The 20113-nt window shown below is 29.3% G+C and overlaps 1 protein-coding gene across 3 annotated transcripts in view; it reads right to left on the reverse strand.

Moving 5' to 3' along the window:
• Nucleotides 1–20113, reverse strand: part of LOC106458655 (leucine-rich repeat and calponin homology domain-containing protein 1-like) — a 74459-nt gene that overhangs the window by 21074 nt on the left and 33272 nt on the right. For all 3 annotated transcript variants that reach the window (XM_022384917.1, XM_013918185.2, XM_022384916.1), the window contains exons 2-10: nucleotides 14350–14494; nucleotides 13463–13589; nucleotides 12324–12429; nucleotides 9573–9709; nucleotides 8941–9065; nucleotides 7301–7418; nucleotides 6729–6965; nucleotides 5421–5545; nucleotides 1703–1891 (exon numbers count right to left, since the gene is read on the reverse strand). In XM_022384917.1, coding sequence (XP_022240625.1) covers nucleotides 1703–1891; nucleotides 5421–5545; nucleotides 6729–6965; nucleotides 7301–7418; nucleotides 8941–9065; nucleotides 9573–9709; nucleotides 12324–12429; nucleotides 13463–13589; nucleotides 14350–14494 — 1309 coding nt within the window. The remainder of the gene's footprint in view (nucleotides 1–1702; nucleotides 1892–5420; nucleotides 5546–6728; nucleotides 6966–7300; nucleotides 7419–8940; nucleotides 9066–9572; nucleotides 9710–12323; nucleotides 12430–13462; nucleotides 13590–14349; nucleotides 14495–20113) is intronic.

The following is a 20113-nucleotide window of genomic DNA, read 5'->3' on the forward strand; positions in this document are numbered from 1 at the left end:
AGTTACAGAGCCATAAACTAGAAAATCAGATCCCTCTTGCCTGTCACATCCTCTCTTTCTCAAATTGCCAATAGTTCTCTCTGATGTTTAATACTACATTACTTATAACCAATAGAAAGTCAAGGGTTTAAACTATCAAATGATGTATTATATTCTCTTGTTTTTTATATAATAAATTGTTTATTTGACCTCCAGTTCAAACTTTATTCCCATGGGAAACACGCTGACGAACTTAGTTGATTTTTTTAATGGCTCTTGTCACATAGTTAGAAGGCCAGAAAAATTGTGATAGTTATCAGGCATCATTTGTTTTTTATATGTTATTATTCTGTGTCCTTTGGTGAATTATTTAATTGGATAAAAAAGTATTCAGGGCAGTAAGTACCATTAGTATAAAAAGTAGGGTTAAGTTTCAAAAAAAGAAAAAAGACCAAGATTAGTACTTTATTTCTTATTTTTCAAGTGTATTCTTTATTTATTATCATAAAAGTATCTAAAATGTAAAAATCATAAACTTTTTATGTTAGATTAGGTAAAATAAAAACTAAAATAACATTTTCACAAGGTATACTTGCGGGCAACTTGCAAGTAGCCCATGTGTAACATATAATAGCATGAACTACACATTTACCAAGTGATCTACCACAACTTGTGGCAGGATTATTACTTAGGCATGGTTCAGAAGGCAATAAAACAATAAAATGCAAGTATACACTGATGTATGTTGTTACAAGTTTAAAGCCATTAAAGATAAACAAATGTAGTTTCATGTTACAATTTGAAATCATTCTAGAAAGAAAAAAGGGTAAGTTAGATTTATTTCAAATTCTTTTTTGGTGGTTGAGGTCAACCAAAGTGACCAACCTCATATAGAATTATGGTAGAAAAAATAACAGATAAAAGTTTTATTAGAAAAAAAAAAACGTTTAAAATTTATTTATGAGGTTTTAGAGATTACACAAATGAAATTTCAGGTGAAGAAGTATTTTTAATCTTCATATGAAAATCACTTTGCACTCAGAACAGTCAACACTATAACTACATACATTCATGGAAAAATGTTTAGTAAGAATACTTCATTAAAAATTAAGGTTTTTGTCAACATATGACTTTTAATGATTACTGAAAGCTTGTAAAATTTCGTGAAGATACATAAAACATATTAGAAGTTATAGTACAGAAACTATAAAGATCAATTTGGTGTCCCAAACCCAACCAATTTGGCCAAGCCTGTAGCGAAAAAGCTAATATAATACATGAATACAACTCTGTAAATTTAATATTTACACTAAATTTATTAAGTTTGATGTAAAGGAAGGAAGTATTCATATAACATAGCTGATCCTAAAGCTGATATTAAGTTCTTCTAAAGATTATTCATAATTAATCTCTGTACAACTAACCATATCAATAAAACAATATTAAAATAATATGAATTTTATGTAATATAAAGAAACCTGTTACAATTTCATTTGTTTTTCTAAAAAAATTGCAAACTTTTTAAAAAATTGATAAATAAGAATTTAGATATTTTTTATTTGAAAAGTCAAATCACTCAAAAATGTTATCACTCATTTTTTTTAGTCTCAAGTTTTTCATAGTATTTAACTCAGTTTGCTTTAGTAATTAGTACTTGGTCTTTCTAGGACGATTATCTAATAGAAGTAGACAAATACATAACCATTGAACTGAATGACTGTACCTGTTTGTGTGACTTAAAACTGAACTTCTGTATAAATTCTTGTCACTAAACTGCTGAAACCTAATGGCATTTTTGTACTCTTTATACACCTGCATGTTTGAATAAGGCTTCTGTCTCTCAACTTGCAACAGCTCTTGCACTTCTTCTAATACAGGAGCATCCCCAGCACCCAACATAGGAATCTCAGCACTGCATACAATAAAAGTTTATTTCATACAGTGATTTTATTTACTTATCTGAGCAATCTCTCCCATTTTGAAATTACTTAATCATTTTTACAGGATTAAACACATTAGTGAAACAGACTAATATAAACAAACATGGAAAAATAAGAAAATTATAAGAAACAGATCTTAGCCTATCTCATGCATATCATGACATTGCGATTTCCTTCCTTGTGACTCTGATGAGTAATATGGATCTCTAATTATTCAATGTAAAGGTACTAAAATAATTTGAATTAACAAATATCTTCTACAGTTATGTGATGACAAATTTCAGGTACTTGCACACAACTTGTATGTTGATCTACAATTACATAGAAAAGATATGTTATGTTGAAATGTATTAAAAAAAAACATTTCTATTATTATTATTATTAGAAGAGACCACTGTGATGCTAACACAATAAATGTCAAGACAATATACAAATTGCTGTTAACTCTATGTGCATAACTAGGTCAAAATGCATGATAACCTTTTTACACAGTTACATTCAAAATGTAATTAAACAACTTTAATGTCAATGTATATTAATAAACTTGGATTAAAGCATAGTTAATAATACAAAGTTTTACATTATCTAAGTTTTTTTACATCTTAACTTCAAAAGAACATATCTAAATAAATCTTAATATTGAGTTCTGTGTGATACGACACATCTTCCCTTCAAATTCTCTTTTTCAGATTTTCGACATTTCCTCCTAATGCTTTCAGAGAGCTCAACCAATCAAAAATTTAAACTACAGATACTGACAAGCCAGAATAAAAAATTCAAATCTACTACCTTCTTGATTTACTGAGATATAAATGAATTTGTGACACCTACTTTTGAGGCTCCTCTCATCTTGTCACAGTTTGAACAAGTTTATCTATACCATGTGTACTTCTTTTATAGACATTTATAACCAACTGAAAGAGAGTTTTTTCCCAACAAAGAACAGTTATTTCTTTTGGCACACACTTGTAGACAGTTTGCCTCAGATAACTTATATGTGATTGTTATTGTTGAGCTCTAAGCAGTTAACAGAAGTTTTTTAACCTATATGTAGCTTATTTATAAAGTCAATTAAATTATAGTAATTTTGAGGCTTTCAATTCTAGTGCCCGAAATATGTTTTGTGTTCTGAAATGCATATTTGAAAGATCCAAGTATTTTTATTTGAAGAATTTTGGAAACAAAAAAGTGAGGCCTAGTTGTTATGGTTTACAGTAACAAAGATAATATGAGTCAGGTACTTTGCTCATGGTGTTTATGACCTGTGGCTAATTACCTCATATTGTACTTACTGTTTTTGATGGGAAGATTAGTGTTCAAGTACGTACTAACTATAATAATAATAAAACCATACATTTACAGAAGATAGATGTAAAAAGATTAGCAATTGAAACTTTAAAGAATTATATTAAACAGAGGAAATTATGTATCATAAGAAGTAGTAAAATGTATTGATCATTTTATTTCATATTCTTAACTTTTCATTTCATTGTACATTAATCATGATTTTGCTACAGTTAGTGTCAGGGTAGACAAAATAACAGGAGAATTATCTTGCACTCAGACTAGTTAAGAATCTGAGTCAATATGTCTCAGAATGACTTTGTAAATTCACAGTAAAAATTCTTTAGAAAAAAAAATGATTAAACACTCTGATTCTATGTGTACAACACAGTTGTAATGTTTATCAAAAGTTTGCAAAATTTCTTCAATTTAAATATAGTAAATTCAGAGTTCTAGTAAACATTACTATGTATAGATTCACAGATATTGTGTCATCCAATGGGCTGATGTCATGCACATAGGATTAAGAGACAACCCAAGAAAAAAAATCTGATTATGTCAAAATTCTGTAAAAAAAACACCAAAATTACAGATTTCAGTACTTCTATTGTACTAAAATTTTTTGGATGACATTGTTTCCAAAGTACAATAAAATTTGGATGAAAGAGATCTGAAGGGCCAGAAAAATCTCAAAAGACCAAACAGATCACTTGTTTGACCTGCTAATAAAGCTTGACATTCAAACCACATGTTCTCTTGCAGTCAATTTCAGTGAATTTGGTTCAACAGATTTTCAGTATCTTTAATTACCATAAACTATCTGCATGAAATACTCATGTTATGAAAGATGCATGTTCTATTTGGGTATGCTTAACAATATCATTGTCAGTTTAACAATACGTGGAACTGCAAGAGTTCAACCACTTTTGTCTTCCTGAACAATAGAAAACAACATATTATGAATGCAAAATATTGTGGATAGTATAAAAAACCTTCTCTAAAATTAGCTCTTAAGTAATAACTGGAATGATGAATGAAAAAGCTATCCATATTTCTGCTAATCTAAAAGGACCAGACTTAACAATACTCTGCAACTGACCACAAGAAAGCTGGAAAGAATATCAGTCTTTAGTGTCTTCAAGTTGGTTTGGAATGTGTCAAAAAAAAAAGTTCCAAAGTAAATAAAGTGAAAAACAAAAACCTTCACACAACTTGTTGAAGTTGTTGAATATGATTTGACCAGTTTTTCTTCTCGAAAGTCTTTCAAAATTCTATGGATACTCTGATGACAGAAACTGTTTAACTTACTATCATGAAAAATCCACCTTAGTTTCTAACAATTATATCAAATCACATATTTAAATTATTTATTAAATAAATGACTGAAACAATGGGCAAAAAACAATTCATCTTTCTGTTCAACTGAAAGCACCAGTCTTAACATTTTGCAATGAATCACATAAAAACTGGAAAGAGTCAGTCTTTGGTGTCTTCTCCTGCCAGTGGGTTGGAAGGTATTATCTCCCAAATTCCAGAGTAAGGTTGTAATTTTGATTTTATATATATATATATATAAATCTTTTTTCATTATTGTATTCTGTTGTTATCACTTGAATTATGGCTGCAACTATGTGGAATTTTATTGTTCACTTCCTATTTACATGTATAGAAAAGCCTGAATTTAGAAGGTCACTTTTAATTTGCTTTAAGTAAAAGTTGGAACTGTATAATGCTAAGAACAAAAGAAAGCTACAACTTAAATTTCACTGTGTATCAGTATATGAATCCCAAAGATATCTAGCCGAAGCAAATATGTTACAGAGAGTTCAAGAACATATACCTATGTGTGTAAAGTGTCAAAACCAGTTAGAATGTCAAGACAGTCAAAGTCAGTCAGTATTCAGAATAGGTAAGCTGGTGTTCAAATATTCCTGTTGGCAATTGTTCATTTATGTTCATTTGTAGAAACTACTATATTCAGATTTTAAACTTTAATCTTTTGTATCACTCCTACTAACCATCAAGTTTTTATTTCTCAATAAATCTGCCTCAGTATGTCAATCCCAAAGAAACTTAAATGAAAGCCATCAGTATATAACTACACTTACATCGAGGTAGGTTACAGTACAAGGTATAGAAAGAAGAACTTAATATGGACATCAAAAGTTTTTTAAAATTTTCAGTTAATTCGAATCTGAATACATTCATACTTCTTACTTTAAATCATGTGTTCTTTTAATATCTTCTCTCTGTAGATCTAACAACTTCTGTGCCACCTTCCTCCTTTCTTCTCTGTCTTTTTCTTCTTCCTGATTTGATTTCAAATATTTCTCCTGAAGAGCCTGCAGTATGTATCACAAACAATTAAAATTAAAACTATTTTATTAACACTAAACTAAGTTTTCAGAGTTAAAAAAAAACATTGGAAAACAGAAAATTTGTTGTTTACTATAAGTGTATCCAAAGTAATATGTTCAAATATAAGACTAATTTATAACTGAAACATGGATAAACTAATTTGAATGTAACATGCTCATGATTTCAAAACTTTAGTTTCATATATAAATAATAGAGGGGAAAAAACTCGTTCTTTGCATATGAATGCACAAAGTTTATAAAATGCAAAACCAATCCTAATCACTTCTGCTGCCCTACAATTAAGTGAACTACTTATACTACTCATGTATGAGGTTAGGTATGTAGAGTTCTGAATAAATCTGATGGCCATGTAAGGCATCTCAGTGATTGCATAGTTAAATATATTCCATAACATGTGATACCCACCTAACACCTCTAGTACAAAAGGCACTTCGAGTTAAATGGCAAACAAATAGGCTTATCCAGTTCCCTACTAAACAGTATGATGATACTGGTAGTCTAAGTGTCTATAAATAAATTAAACTACAAATCCTTAACACATAAAAACCACTGTCTGAGATGGGAAACTGAGGGAATAACAGATCCATTCCCCAAATACCCTTCTCTTCGCAATGCATAAGGTGATGCTGTCCACTTCCCTACTACAAATTAAATTTTTGTAGCTTAATGAAGTTTCAAAAGCTTCCCACATATGTAGACACATGATTTTTTTAATGATATAGATTTAAGCATAATTCTTATAAAAACAAACTTTACTGATTATAACAAATTGATAATTTTTCATTTAAGCCTTCATATTCATATATATCTAAAGAATACAAATTTCTCACAAAATAATTACATATTTTATGTATAACAGAGAGCCTATAACTTCTGATGAATACTCATTATGTTTTTCCAGTGTTTAACCCTATCACAAAAATTTCAAATTAAGGTAAAGGAATATAAAAAAGCTAATATTTACCCAAATATTTCAAAGCATTCAAACTACAACTTAAACAAAATACATACATCTACTATGACTCTTTGACCCTTGGTGGCTTAGTATTAAGTCTGTGGGCAGAGCACAGATAGCCCATTGTGCAGTTTTGTGGTTAAACACAAAAAAACTAAAATTAACAAAGTATGGTGAACCGAGTTACGTACTATGTTTATTTCTTCTTCAAAGTTGAATTCAGAGCCTGGACTCAGTGTACTTGGAGTACTTAGACTACTAAGTCCAGACAATGTAGAGGAAAAACTTGTACTTCCATTGCCAGAAAGTGGATCTTCATTTTTGGAGAAGCGTTGCTGTAAGTCTCGTTCTCTTTCTTGTCTTTGTTCTTTGGTGAATTCAGCAGCTCGTAGAGCTAGCTTACGTGCCTCTTCTGCATCACTGTTCAACTGGGCATACATACATTTAAAAATGTAAGCTATAACTTAGACCTTTTGTAAGGTATGCATAACTTTTACTCATAAATCAAATTTACTTGATACTGAATGTTATACTGCTGATAATTCTGATGAAAAACTTGGTAAACTCACTTCTGTTAAATTCAACTTTCAAGTGGAGAATATTATATGACAAAATTCTCCATGACTTTAGATGGTATGATTCTATTTTATGGTAAAGAAATTTTACATCTAAAACCTTAAGAAGCTAAAAAGGACAATTAATTCACAATATTTGGTCAGACAAAATGTTTTCTTATACACTTAAAATTATAGTTAGTACTTACATCTTGCAATTCTTGAGACCACCTCCTGTCCCCTCCATCTGAGGTGTTGTACCCTGAATCAACTGTGTATCTCTTCAGCCTACTGTCTGTTAAGCCATTCTGATAGCGAAAGTCATTTCTATTCATACAATAGGCCTAATATCAATATAATATCCCACTGACCAAAATAACAATAAGACCTCAAGTTTAATAAGAGCTCAATCATAGCAATTCAAATACATGCACCAAAAACAGAAAGTCAGTTTTTACAATATATCATATTTTAGCAAAGATGGATTTAAAAAAAAACATTTGAGTGTATCAAAGCATTTTTCTGTCCTTGAATGGGGTTCTTATAACCAATAGAAAGAGCAGAATTCACCACAATTCTCACCAGGGTAAGAAGGCACAAGTAATAGATTATTTTTCAAATGACAAGAACATTTCCGTTGGTGTTTGTTGTGGATATCAGTGTCTCCATCGAGTAAACTGTACTGGCCTGATGTGGCAGCAAGGAAAAAAGCCAGGGGTGCACGTGAGCAGTTTAAGAACTGTTGCATGTTGCAAATAGGAACTATAGTAGACAATAGTGTTCATGGGAATCTAGAAACACTTACTGCTTAGCACTGGAGAACCAGGTGAACTGCTCAGCTACACTGATGCTAATCGTCTTGGATTATTATTACCTATTATAAATCCACTCATATACTTAGCAAATATTTTTTCACTAATTATAAGTCTAATGATATATTTTTGTTCAGATTAATTTTTAAATTTCAATCTACAGTTGTCTGGGGAAAGACTAAGCAGAATCTAGCTTATGGGGGTAAAACTGAGGGAACATTTCCTTTAACTTCATATATTAGATGTAGGATGTTTTTTAATATGCCATAAAATACGGTAATTTCTGCAGAAGCATGCATAGCATAATTCTTACATACATAAAACTGTTAATCCCTATCCATTTTTTTTAAAGTAATAAATCGTTTAAGTCTGATTTCCAAATAACTATGACTGTCTATATTTACTGTTCCTTCAAAAATAGACATAAATTTTATCAATGTACACAAATTACAAAAAGACATCTATACATCTGTTTCATTATTTTCAAAGAGCATCTACAAACTTATTTTAATAATGTATTACAGATTTTCAGCATAATAAGATACATCATAGATAAAGTACACTATTGTCAACAGTGATTTGAGACAACTGAAATCCAGAATCTGTCTTTTCCAGCTTAAAGTCCCATTCTAGAACTACTCAAACCACTTTAAGACATTTTAAATGCTGTATGACACTAAGGACACAATACTTAGAGCTACTTTGTAAGAAAAATGGTGGTCCATTACAATACATGTGGGTTAAGGGTAAGATAGTAACAGAGTCCAGGTTGTCATTAATACCAAAGGTACATCAACTCATTACTAAAATCTAGTTCCAGTGCCAAATCATGAGAGTTTCCTTACTAATGTGTGTGTGCTGTTCCAATGTTTTTGTAACATAGTTTACAATGCCTTATTTCCATATTATGTTTTAAGTTACTTACAAAGAGGTGGCCTTCTGGCAAGGATGGTTGAATTCAGAGTGTGTGCTGTTCCAATGTTTTTGTAACATAGTTTACAATGCCTTATTTCCATATTATGTTTTAAGTTACTTACAAAAGGGTTGGCTTCCGGCAAGGATGGTTGAATTCAGAATCTAGTAATAATCCTTGCTTTTTATCTTCTCGGATGAACAACATTTCTAGGAACTTAAATATGTGTATTCTTCCTCTTGCACACAGCTGTAACAAAAATCCAAGAATAATAAAGAAAAATATCAGATAACTGTAGGAATAAATGTGATAAACACACTATTTTTTGTTTGTTTTAAGTATGATAATTTCAGCTTTTTCAATTTCAACAAATCAACTAATTTAAAAAAGTACAAATTACTCCAATAAATCAATACAAAAACATCATAGTTTACAAATATTTTAGCTGTAACTAGTGCCTACTACTAAAACAGCTCTGTAAATTATAAATATTAAATAAAAATCTTGTAGTTAATATAGGTTAATACATTTCTTCAAAAAAAAAAATTCCAAAAAACATTTTAATAAAAAACAATGACTCAAATCACACAAAAATTATAAATCTCAACTATTAAGTTTTAATGACCAAAAATCTATGTAACATTTAACAAATTTCTATCAAAATCCCCTATCCATCCAAGTTTTACCTAAATATTCACCTTTAGAAATTTTTTGTAAAAACATAAAATAAATACAGGAATGTCTTACACCACTTACAAATGATGGTGGAGAAGTTAAAGGATTGTGCTCTAACGCAAGTTCCTGTAGCGTTTTCATCTGACGAAGTGAAGTGGGTATTGAAGTTATTCTATTTCCAGAAATATCTAACTTGACTAGATGAAGTTCACAAAATTCTACAAAAGGGGAAAGAAAGTAATGACATATATTTTAAAACACAGAGCATGGTACATATTCAAAACAAAAGTACACATATAATAATTACCATGGCTCATTACAATCCACAAATTTGTTTTTCATAAATGATTTTTTTTTCAATGAACAGAATGAAAATCAATCAAAGCATGGTATATTAACTTTTTGAAAATAAGGTACTGAGAAAAAGCAATGTATTTCATTACTGTACATTTCGACAATTAAATAACAATCGTTAGAACTTTGAAATGCTCTGAAGTGTTCTCAATAATTAAGTTTTTCACATTAAAAAAACAATGATAAAAAATAATCTATGAATAAAATACAGAACCAGGTATAACAATGTTTACTAGGCAAAGCTCTTTAAATGAAGTGATTCCAAACAGTTCTCAAACATGGTAACTACTCAAGTATACCACAACTTTCCATGCGAGCCTCTCAGGAAGAAGACTCCATACTCCTATCAAATATGTTATATAAAACATGATTTTATACTCCCCTATGTTATATAAAACCTTAAAGATGAAAATTATGAGATATCAAGAATTCATACATCCTAGGTAATGGTACAAACCCAGGCATAACATGACCTTCTAAACATAGGTCACCTGATAAAAAATTCCATATAAATGTAGTATCACGCCAGATGTAACAAAAGAATGGTCATGACATAATTTCTAAAAGAACATGTTTATACTATATATACTGTGCTTCCAAAGTGACTTTTAGGTCACATAAACTGGAAGATTACTGTACAAAATCGGGTATAACATAATTTTCACTACAGCTCACATCTTAGATACAAGTACAAAACCAAGTAAAATATGACTTTCAAGGTGAAGGTTATGTAGTCAAAATAATTCATATTGATATGTAGCCAAAACAATTCATTTGTTTCTAGAATATAGAAACAATAAGCAATGAAACACTGTAGCTTCATATTTTGTATGTAGTAAACTGCTTTGTGAGTATAAAATTTTATTAAAAGACTAGCAGTACACTAGACCCAAGTAATCACTAGGCATGATCATAACTGATCAACTCATATCGTTCATGTAGCAGGGGACATAGTGGTTGCATAGTATTCAATTATAAAGTTTTACGAAACAAATATGTTAGGGACAATAAAATATGATAACAGAAAACTAGAAGTTTTAGATCAGTTAAAATTATCTCATTGGTGTTCTTATCAATGTGTAACAAATGTTAAGCAGACCTGGGAAGTTATTCGGTCAATGAAGGTACGTGGTGCACCTGCCATTGCTAATGTTGCTGTTCTAGGAGTAGCAGTGGAACTGAATGAGAAGGATGTTAACTCCAAAGAACAACTTTATGAAGTTATTAAATGATTAGATATTCTAATTTGAACTACTTGTAAAATATGGTTATTTTTCAAAAGTGCTTATATGCTGAGACAGACCTAACCAATGCTCTCTCAGGTGTGGAAAATTTTAAATCATTCTAAGGATTATGATCATTAAAAGCTGTATTAACCCTTTTGCAATGGGCTCACTATAATATACACAAGTGAAGTATTTATACTATAAATTCTAATGCAGTAAATGTATCTTCAAAAATTTGGTAGACTTCTAGTAAAGATAACAATAACTAAAAAATCATAAGTTACTATATTAATACCATAGAATTCCACTATAATTTATCAAGCTTAGAAACTAAGATGTATTTTAGTCTAAAAAAATAAGAAATTTCAAGCAGACTAAAGACACACCCTACCTCATCAAAATATTGGTTCAAAAGAAAGAAATGGCACCAAGTCCATTAAAATGGCTGAGAAAGCCACTAGGGGGACATTCTGAGCTTCCAATTGGTTATTCATGTCACATATAGAAGTAAGTGTATATAGGGGAGCATTTCCAAAAATCGAAAGAGGTGGCAGAGTGCCACTGTGTTTGATTTATTACATGAGCTGTATCTTAGCAATTTGAAAAGATAAGAGGCTCTTATTTTATATTATAGCTTGTCAATATTAGTATTTTAGGTTTCTAATTCAATCAAAACTATAGACTTAGTATTTTGACTTCACAAATATTTAATTTGAACCAGTGCTGCATTCAATGTACTACATGACACACAAAAATTGATGTTTAGTTGTATTTTTTTTATTATTTACTTTTTAAATTAAGAAACTAACTAATGTATAATAATAAAATTTGAATTGTAATCTACGATTTGATACTAAAGTTACTGACATAAGTTCATAAAATAGTAGTTCAATAAAATTTTGAATGCAAATCAAACGTGATGACATGGCCTTTGACACGTGATCCGTCACAATAGGGTTAATGCAAACCAGTTATCGTACATTTCATAACCTCTAACTTAATTAAATTTTCATTTGTATTAATATTATTTTTCATTATTATTTCAACTCAAATGCAGTGTCTTTCAAAACTAAATTTTAGACCTATAACAGTGTATCTTGATATCTACTACGATACATAGGTCTGGATCTGAGGAAATGTTTTATTATAAGTTGAAATTTTATAACAGCTAATATGAATTGATCTGATATTGTGTTAAATAATAAAAATGCTTGCATATAAAACAGGAAACTATTCATTCAAAAAATCTCACCAGGTGGCAGTTCAACAAGAAGATTTCTTCTTATATTAAATGACTTTAATGACTGTAGGTCTCCTATTTGAGGTGGAAGGATAGTTATTTCATTGCAGCTCACGTCCTAAATACCAGATACATACAAGATTTACACAAACAAACAAAAACAAACTATTATATAATTTCAGAGAAACTAAAAATTTACATATCAGTAGGCAATTGTCAATACATTAAACAAATTTTTAATGTCAAAAATACTTTCTACCCACTACAGCAATATAAAATGCATATAGCTTATGTTATTAAGATAACATAGTATATTTTGTGATAAGCAGAAGAGTTTCTTAAGCCATTAACATCCTATCAAAAGGAAGAGTGAATGATTACATATATCTTATTGTCAGTTAGTTCAAGTATATGCCAATTATAAAAACAATATTCTCTTCCTTCTCTGAGCTTCCACAAATGTTGTTCAAAAAACATTTCAACAGATAACTGCTCGACTTCTGAACACCACAACTTTAAGGAGTTAGTGAATCTTACTGCTCATAAGAATCAACCAAAATCATTAAGAGAATAAGACCTAAAATGTGCACATCAAAACAGTTCTAAAGTAGATACAATATTTGTTTTAAGGTTTTTATTTAGGAAATTCAGAAAACACTATTGTTGAAAGTTTATCATTTAACTCCCCTTAGATTTTTGAGGATACTGTTTGCATGATTTCATTTACTATACCAAGTAGTCTGAACTAACTAATCTTAGGCTGCTTCTGGTTGTTGTTGTTTTTAATGAGCTATCAGATATGTGTATATTGGGATTATAGTACATCATCTTGAACTTAATATTATAACTACATAGATCAGACACAATTTTATATATTCCCAAAAAACTTATTTTAAGTGTTAATATAATATTATTACAGTGATGTTGTGAAGAAAGACTAAAGAACATACAAACTTCTCTTATTTTTAAGACCTTCAAGTAATAAAACTTGCTTGTATAACAATTTTTTGTTGTTAAATTAAAAAAAAAGATGATGGATAGCATCAGTAACTTGGAGACTAAAACACATCTAATTAGTTAAATTAAACAGAATAATAAATTATCTTTGATATTTTATAGCTCGCTTATATGAAAGAAAATCACAAACTTACCAAGTCCATTAAACACTGCATGTGACCTATCTCCTCAGGAAGAGATACCAGTTTGTTATTGCTAACATCTAAAACCTCTAATGGAAGCTGGCAAAGAGCTGGCGGAATGGTTGAAAGATGATTGCGACTAAAATAATAAACATAATTTATGTTACTGACACATAGCAACCAGAGCTAGTAGAAAAAGTACTGTTTTACAAAAGATAGTCTTACGTTTAAAAAGCTAATTAGATAATTGTTTAAACCTCCCCCCTCTTGTTATAAGTGACAAAAACTACTTGACGAAATTATTATTAAAAACATACATTTTGACATTTTTTACTTTTCTAAAATGACAGGATTATTCGTTCTTTGATCTTTTTACAGAATTAAGAAGATATTTTTCCTATTGAAAAATGTAAACTTGCAGCTAAAATGAGTTTTGTTTTTTGCTTATAATGATTACTTGTTCATTCAACATGAAGAAGTAACTTCAAAATAGTACTACAAATAAGTATAATAAGATATCTATAACACTAAGAAACGATATAAAAAAAAATGTTCACAAAATATTATTTTACTATTGCCTACAATATATATATATATATATATATATAAGAAATAAAACGTTATTTTTATATAATGACAACAAACTAATTGATTAATGCAAGACCTTAGGCTAAATAAAGTTAATTAGTTGATTTTCAGGTGTGTAAGTGGTTTTGTAATCAGTAGATCAAATGTATTTTATTTATTTCTCAAATTAGTAAAACAAATGCTTAGAATAAATACAGATCAACAAGTGAAAGTGTATGTTTTATTATTAATGCAGTCAACTTAAGTAAAAACAACAGTGAAACAAGTATTCATGCTTATTTAATCCTGAATTCAATTAGAAACACACAAACCTGAGATTTAAATATGTTAATGAATGCAAGGTGATCACTGAGTCAGGAAGAGATCGAATCACATTATGATAGCAGTCCAACCTTTCTAACAGAAAGAATTCACATACTTCAGATGGGAGTTCTCCAAACCTATTCTTTGATAAATCTGTGGGGTAAGAAAAAAAAATTCTAATTTTTCGACATATCTTAAATTCATTTCAAAAACACTAGTTATTACTGAGTGTATTCAAAAGGAGTTTTTCTTGTATCTATGTTGTAGCATATATTTTAAACTTAAGTTCACATAGGTTCACATCAATTGGTCTACAACTTAACACTTCTGAGTGTCCACAATGTTCCTAAATATTTTATCTAGTAATCAAAAAGTCATATATGTAAACCAAAAGCTTAAAACTGTGATTTTTTTCAGTAGTAATATTATTATTTTTTATTTGCTGCAGAAACATGCCAGAACAATCTTTCACTGAGATAGTTTGAATTGAAATATACGTAAAAACTTTCACAACTAAAAATTACAATACATTTGAAACAATCAGTTTGCAAAACATTCAAGACTGAAAAAGGAAAACAATGTTTTTTAAAGAATAGTTTCATTAATTTATATTATATAATAATAATAATACTATAAAATTATAGTTAATTACCTTATCATAACAACTTTTTCTTCATAAAAATATTAATTTTTTATATGACTATAGTGTACTGCATGGGAAGCCCACCTGAAAGATTATGAAACTTACAAATATTTGTTTTAACAATCAGAAAATGTTATGGCTTTAATACATTACATAATATAATTAGAAATATAGAGCTGGAGATGCTAAGAACTAACATTATCATAGCTGGTTCATAATACAATAATATTATTGTATCTTGTGGAATTTATTGGTTAGCTAGCATATGGCCTGTCAAAAATGACGGGGCAAGTACTACCACTCCCACCCCATAGTATACCCTAACCTCACATTTCATAGTTAACTGAAATAAATAAATAAATTTTGCAAAATCAAGCTTGACCAACAAAGAGGCAGAAAAGTGCAGTCAAGGCAGTCAAACGTTGGTAACTTTCTTTTGTGAGCCAATCAAAATTTAGATCATTCATGAAATTAATTTGTATTCGTAGAATAATTAAATGTAAAAATCAATTGGATTAACAACTTTTGACACATGGAAAAGCCAGTCCAACAATGGCTTTCATGTCATGTTGCTTAGCAACAAAAGTATAACCAAATATTGTTGTTAGTCCATGTACTGAAAGTATAAAATGATATGTAGAGACAATAGAACTGGAAAAATATTTGTTGATTTCTTAATTTAGAGTCTCCATTGATTAAAGAGGTTTATATTTTATTTAAAATGTTGGTGTTAATTCAGAAATTATTTAAATTTAAAACTGGATCAATATTTTTACTTTTATGATAAATATTATGCATTTGGCTCTAGGCTAGGTGATCCCAACACTCACTATGTTTATAAGATTTCATGGCACACACACCCTTGTACCCCCATCACTAAAATTGTAATGGGCAGACAGGAACTGAACTATTCTATCTGAATAAATCCATTTTGGCTTTTATGACTCCTCCTATTTTGAGAAATCTGGTGTGATGTGACACACACACTGGTTTTTACATAGATTAGAGGATAACTATCTTTTATGCAAACCAATTTGTGTCAGAAACAGCTCAACACAAAAATCAAGCAACTAACATATATGTGTGTGTGCGTGTATGTGTATCACTCTAATTAAAAACAGTTTTAATGATTAAATATGCTTGTTACATTAATTAACATGCAGCACAGAAAGCTTCATATCATTCTATATGCTATATTGCCAAGTCTACACTCTAAATTTTAATATGAAAATGGAAAAAAGGAAATATTAAGAATTCTTTAGTAAAATTTTCTTTTTTACAAGCTACAGCTTTTACAGTAAGAAAGAATATATTTTTAAACAGGTACAACATTTTGATCACTTGTGCAATCATTCTCATGAACACAGTGATCGAAACATTGTACCTGTTTAAAAGAATATTCTTCCTTGCTGTAAAAGTTGTGAATTGTAAAAAAATACTTATAATCAGTAGGTAAACTTAAATGAAACTATTTGGTAGAATGATAAAATGGTTTCAGCCTCAAAGTTAAATGTAAACTAGAAGGAGGGGAGAGAATTATACAACAGTTTCTGCTTAACAATGTGTATTTACAAGTTTTATTTGATGAATGTTATGTAAATAGTAAAATTTAAATTATAATTCAGATCCTGACATGATAAAAGTATGTTCTCCCAAAATTTAAGAAATTGAATAAAATCAAGTTATGTAAGTTTAGATACATTAATGAAAAATTATGTTGAAAAAAATATGTAAAATATCATGTTGTGTGGTATACGTTTATTTTCAGGAGAGAAGTAAAGATTTTTGGTATATGCTGATAGTTCTTCATGCATTTCATAAATACGTTGAAATGCCAATTTTGTAAATCAATGATGACCTTTGATAAGTCACTGAGATTCAATAGGTTATAAAAATTTTTTTGCAATGTAAGAAAAAATATTCAAATAATGTTGCTGTACAGAACTGAAGGTTCAGCATGATAAATTTTAGTGAAATAGACGCAAGGACACATATATTTATACAACAGTATGACAAAACAACAGGTATGCTACTAAGTTAAAATACTTCATGACTCAATTTGTAAAACCAATTTCCAACTATGAAGTGTGGTAATGACAAAGAATAAGCCTACTTTGCATTTACGGTGTTGGATATATAAAACTGTTCAGTTCACGTTATTATTTAGTTTACTCAGTGATTTAATATTTAATGATTATTTAGTTTTTACAACAAGAGTGTTAAAAGTTAATTATTTTAAAAGCAATAGTTATGATAAGCTTTGTTATGTAACTCTGTACAAGTCATTCACTGTTTATGTAGTTTAATTGTTGTACTAGGCTTTTGTAATATTGTTGACATCATCTTACTTGAAGCTTCTATGTTTTTCTCATTATGTGTCATATTGTTGTTACTAGAGGGTCAGATTTTTGTTGCATATTATAAATATATGCAAATATAGAGAAAAACTTAGTGAAAGTAAAGGTGAAATTAGACTATATGATTGTCAGTTTAGCCACAATGAAAATTTTATTAAGTGAGTTTTACAACTTGTATTGTAATAACAAAGATAGAGGAGAATAATTTGTCTTGTCAAAAGGTGTTCTAAACTAATTGAACCCACCTGTGTGGACTTTGATGAAAAATATAATTATTTAAAGCTCTGGATACAAATGTGATAACCAATAGTGTAACAAATTTTTGTACATACATTTGACTTGTTTTGAATATATATTTTAAAACAAATGGATTGTGTGCTGTCCATTTATTGTTGAAACTTATTACCAACAAGTCACAGACACCTACTATAAAGAATCCCATGGTCTGTATAAAATGTGACATACAGTAACTAATGTAGTGTTGTATTTTGAGGTCCACACATGTGGAAGCCATTCTAAGCCTCAGCTTTCAGTCAAATGTTTCTGGACATAATTAGTTTTCACTAATAAACCTATGATTTACAAAGAATTAAACAAGTTATAAGATGTTTTATTTTAATATTTAATATGAAAAATATAGATCCATTTAACAAAAATGTATTAATTGAAATATATACATAAGGACTAACATAAATTAACCAGAAAGTCAAGTTTTGTTCCAATTTAATTAAAATTATTATGTCTACTCATATGGGGAATAGGATCACATTGACAAACTCTCAACACAAAACATCAAATGGAAATATGGTTTCAATAAAGTTGCTCACAATATACATACCAAACCCAAGCCAAAACTATTCAATAAGCTACCAAATGAATCTATACTAAAGCATTTTCAGAATTCTGCCAGAAAATTGAGAAAGTTACATTAGATCATCCCCCTTACAAGATACTAAAAATCAGAAGAAAGGAAAAGCTAACTTATCTAGCATCTCCACCAATATAAATAATGTTACATATGTTTAAGAAATTTTACTAATCATACTCTAGTATTTTAGCAAAATTCAACAAACAAGCTAATCATTACTAGCTTTTATGTGGCATAAATTTCACAGTAATAATTGTATCCCCTACTCCTCATTAAACGCCTTTAAAATGTTTAAAGGTAAAGACAATAGGACTATTAATATCATGTTCCTACCCATAGTTGGTGTGATCTGGTAAATTTGAAGATCTCAAGATATATACATAAGAGGTGTGCTTTCATAAATTCCTGTTGTTCTTATGACAAAACAATGTGAACATGTAACAAAATGACTTCACACACATTCTTGAAATATTTGTGAGTAAGTTAGGAGACTACACAAAGTCAAAGGAACAAAGAAGTCTAATGAAGGTGCAAACTGAACATTTACTGCTGGGTTACCAACTTAATACCACACTGACTACAAACAATATGGACTATTTGATTATTACATAAGATGTTGTCATTGCCAAATGTAGCCAACCTCATCAACTTTCTTTACTTCTCGCTAGGATCACTAATGATCTAACAACAATCAGCACTCAAAACCTTACTAGTCTAAATTCTAAAAGGATACAAGATTTTTTAAAAAATCAATATAAAACTATATAATCTCATTTTATATGTAGTAAAGTTATCAATAAGGTGTTAAAAGTAAGGACCCTATGCTTATTAATTAAAATGTATCTAAAACTTAGGATATATTATACAAAGAACAAATTTCAGAATACTTGGAGTTTTCTACTACATACATGTATAAAAGTTGACAGTGATAATTACAAGGTAAAATCAGGGTTTACCTTACAGCATTACAGCTTCTACCTTTACTATTGTCACATATTATTTAAAGAGTGCCCGTAGTTTAAGACTAGCCTTCAAAATTGCACCTCACAAACTCGACCCTTCTAGACTGTTCATTCATACTAAAAATGGGATTAGTAAGCAACATGGAGTAAAAACAAACATACATCAGGAACTGTTAGCTAGAAATAGAATTAGGAATATATGCTAAAACTGTGTGTCCAAATATTTCGAAAAAGAGTTAAATCAGTACAGATACAATTAATTTTATGTCTAAACCAAGCATCATATATCCCATAGCACAACTTGCATGGCCATCAGTTTTCTTACTTGAGCAATTAAAATTACAAAAATGAAATCTGTATTTTCTTTAGAATGACTTTTTGCTCTTTAAGTGTTGATTTGAAATTTTTAAGAAGCTTATTTTGAGAATAAAGTTAAAAAAAGTTATACTGTGTAATTCACAATATTATTTGTTTCAAGTTACCTTATACATCAGATTTTGATGTTAAAAGATCAGTCACCTTCCGGATTAAAAATTCTAAGTCACATTTTTGAATGGAAATTCCAAAATATGTATATGATCTACACCTGGTAACTGCATATCAAAAAGCTTAAACTTTATTTATTTTATTTTTACAATCGTCACTGGCAGTATTTTTGCTTAATTCGTTCTATAGTGTTATACCATGGCATCAACTATTATCTCACAATTTGAAGTTCAGTTGTAACTTTGCTCATTTTTTGAAGTTATATAAAAGTCCTATAGTGATTTGTCACTTTTTAAGATTCATAATTTGTTAATTTTTGTGTTCAAGAGAGAAGATAACCAATACTATGACAAACAATTTCATCAGCTAAGGCAAATGACTTTACAGATATGACCAGAAAGACACAACTGGATGGTTATTTATGAATAAGCATGCATGCAAATGTTTTACGAGTAT

This window comes from Limulus polyphemus, unplaced genomic scaffold, assembly GCF_000517525.1.
Source record: "Limulus polyphemus unplaced genomic scaffold, Limulus_polyphemus-2.1.2 Scaffold497, whole genome shotgun sequence".
NCBI classification, from domain to species: domain Eukaryota; kingdom Metazoa; phylum Arthropoda; class Merostomata; order Xiphosura; family Limulidae; genus Limulus; species Limulus polyphemus.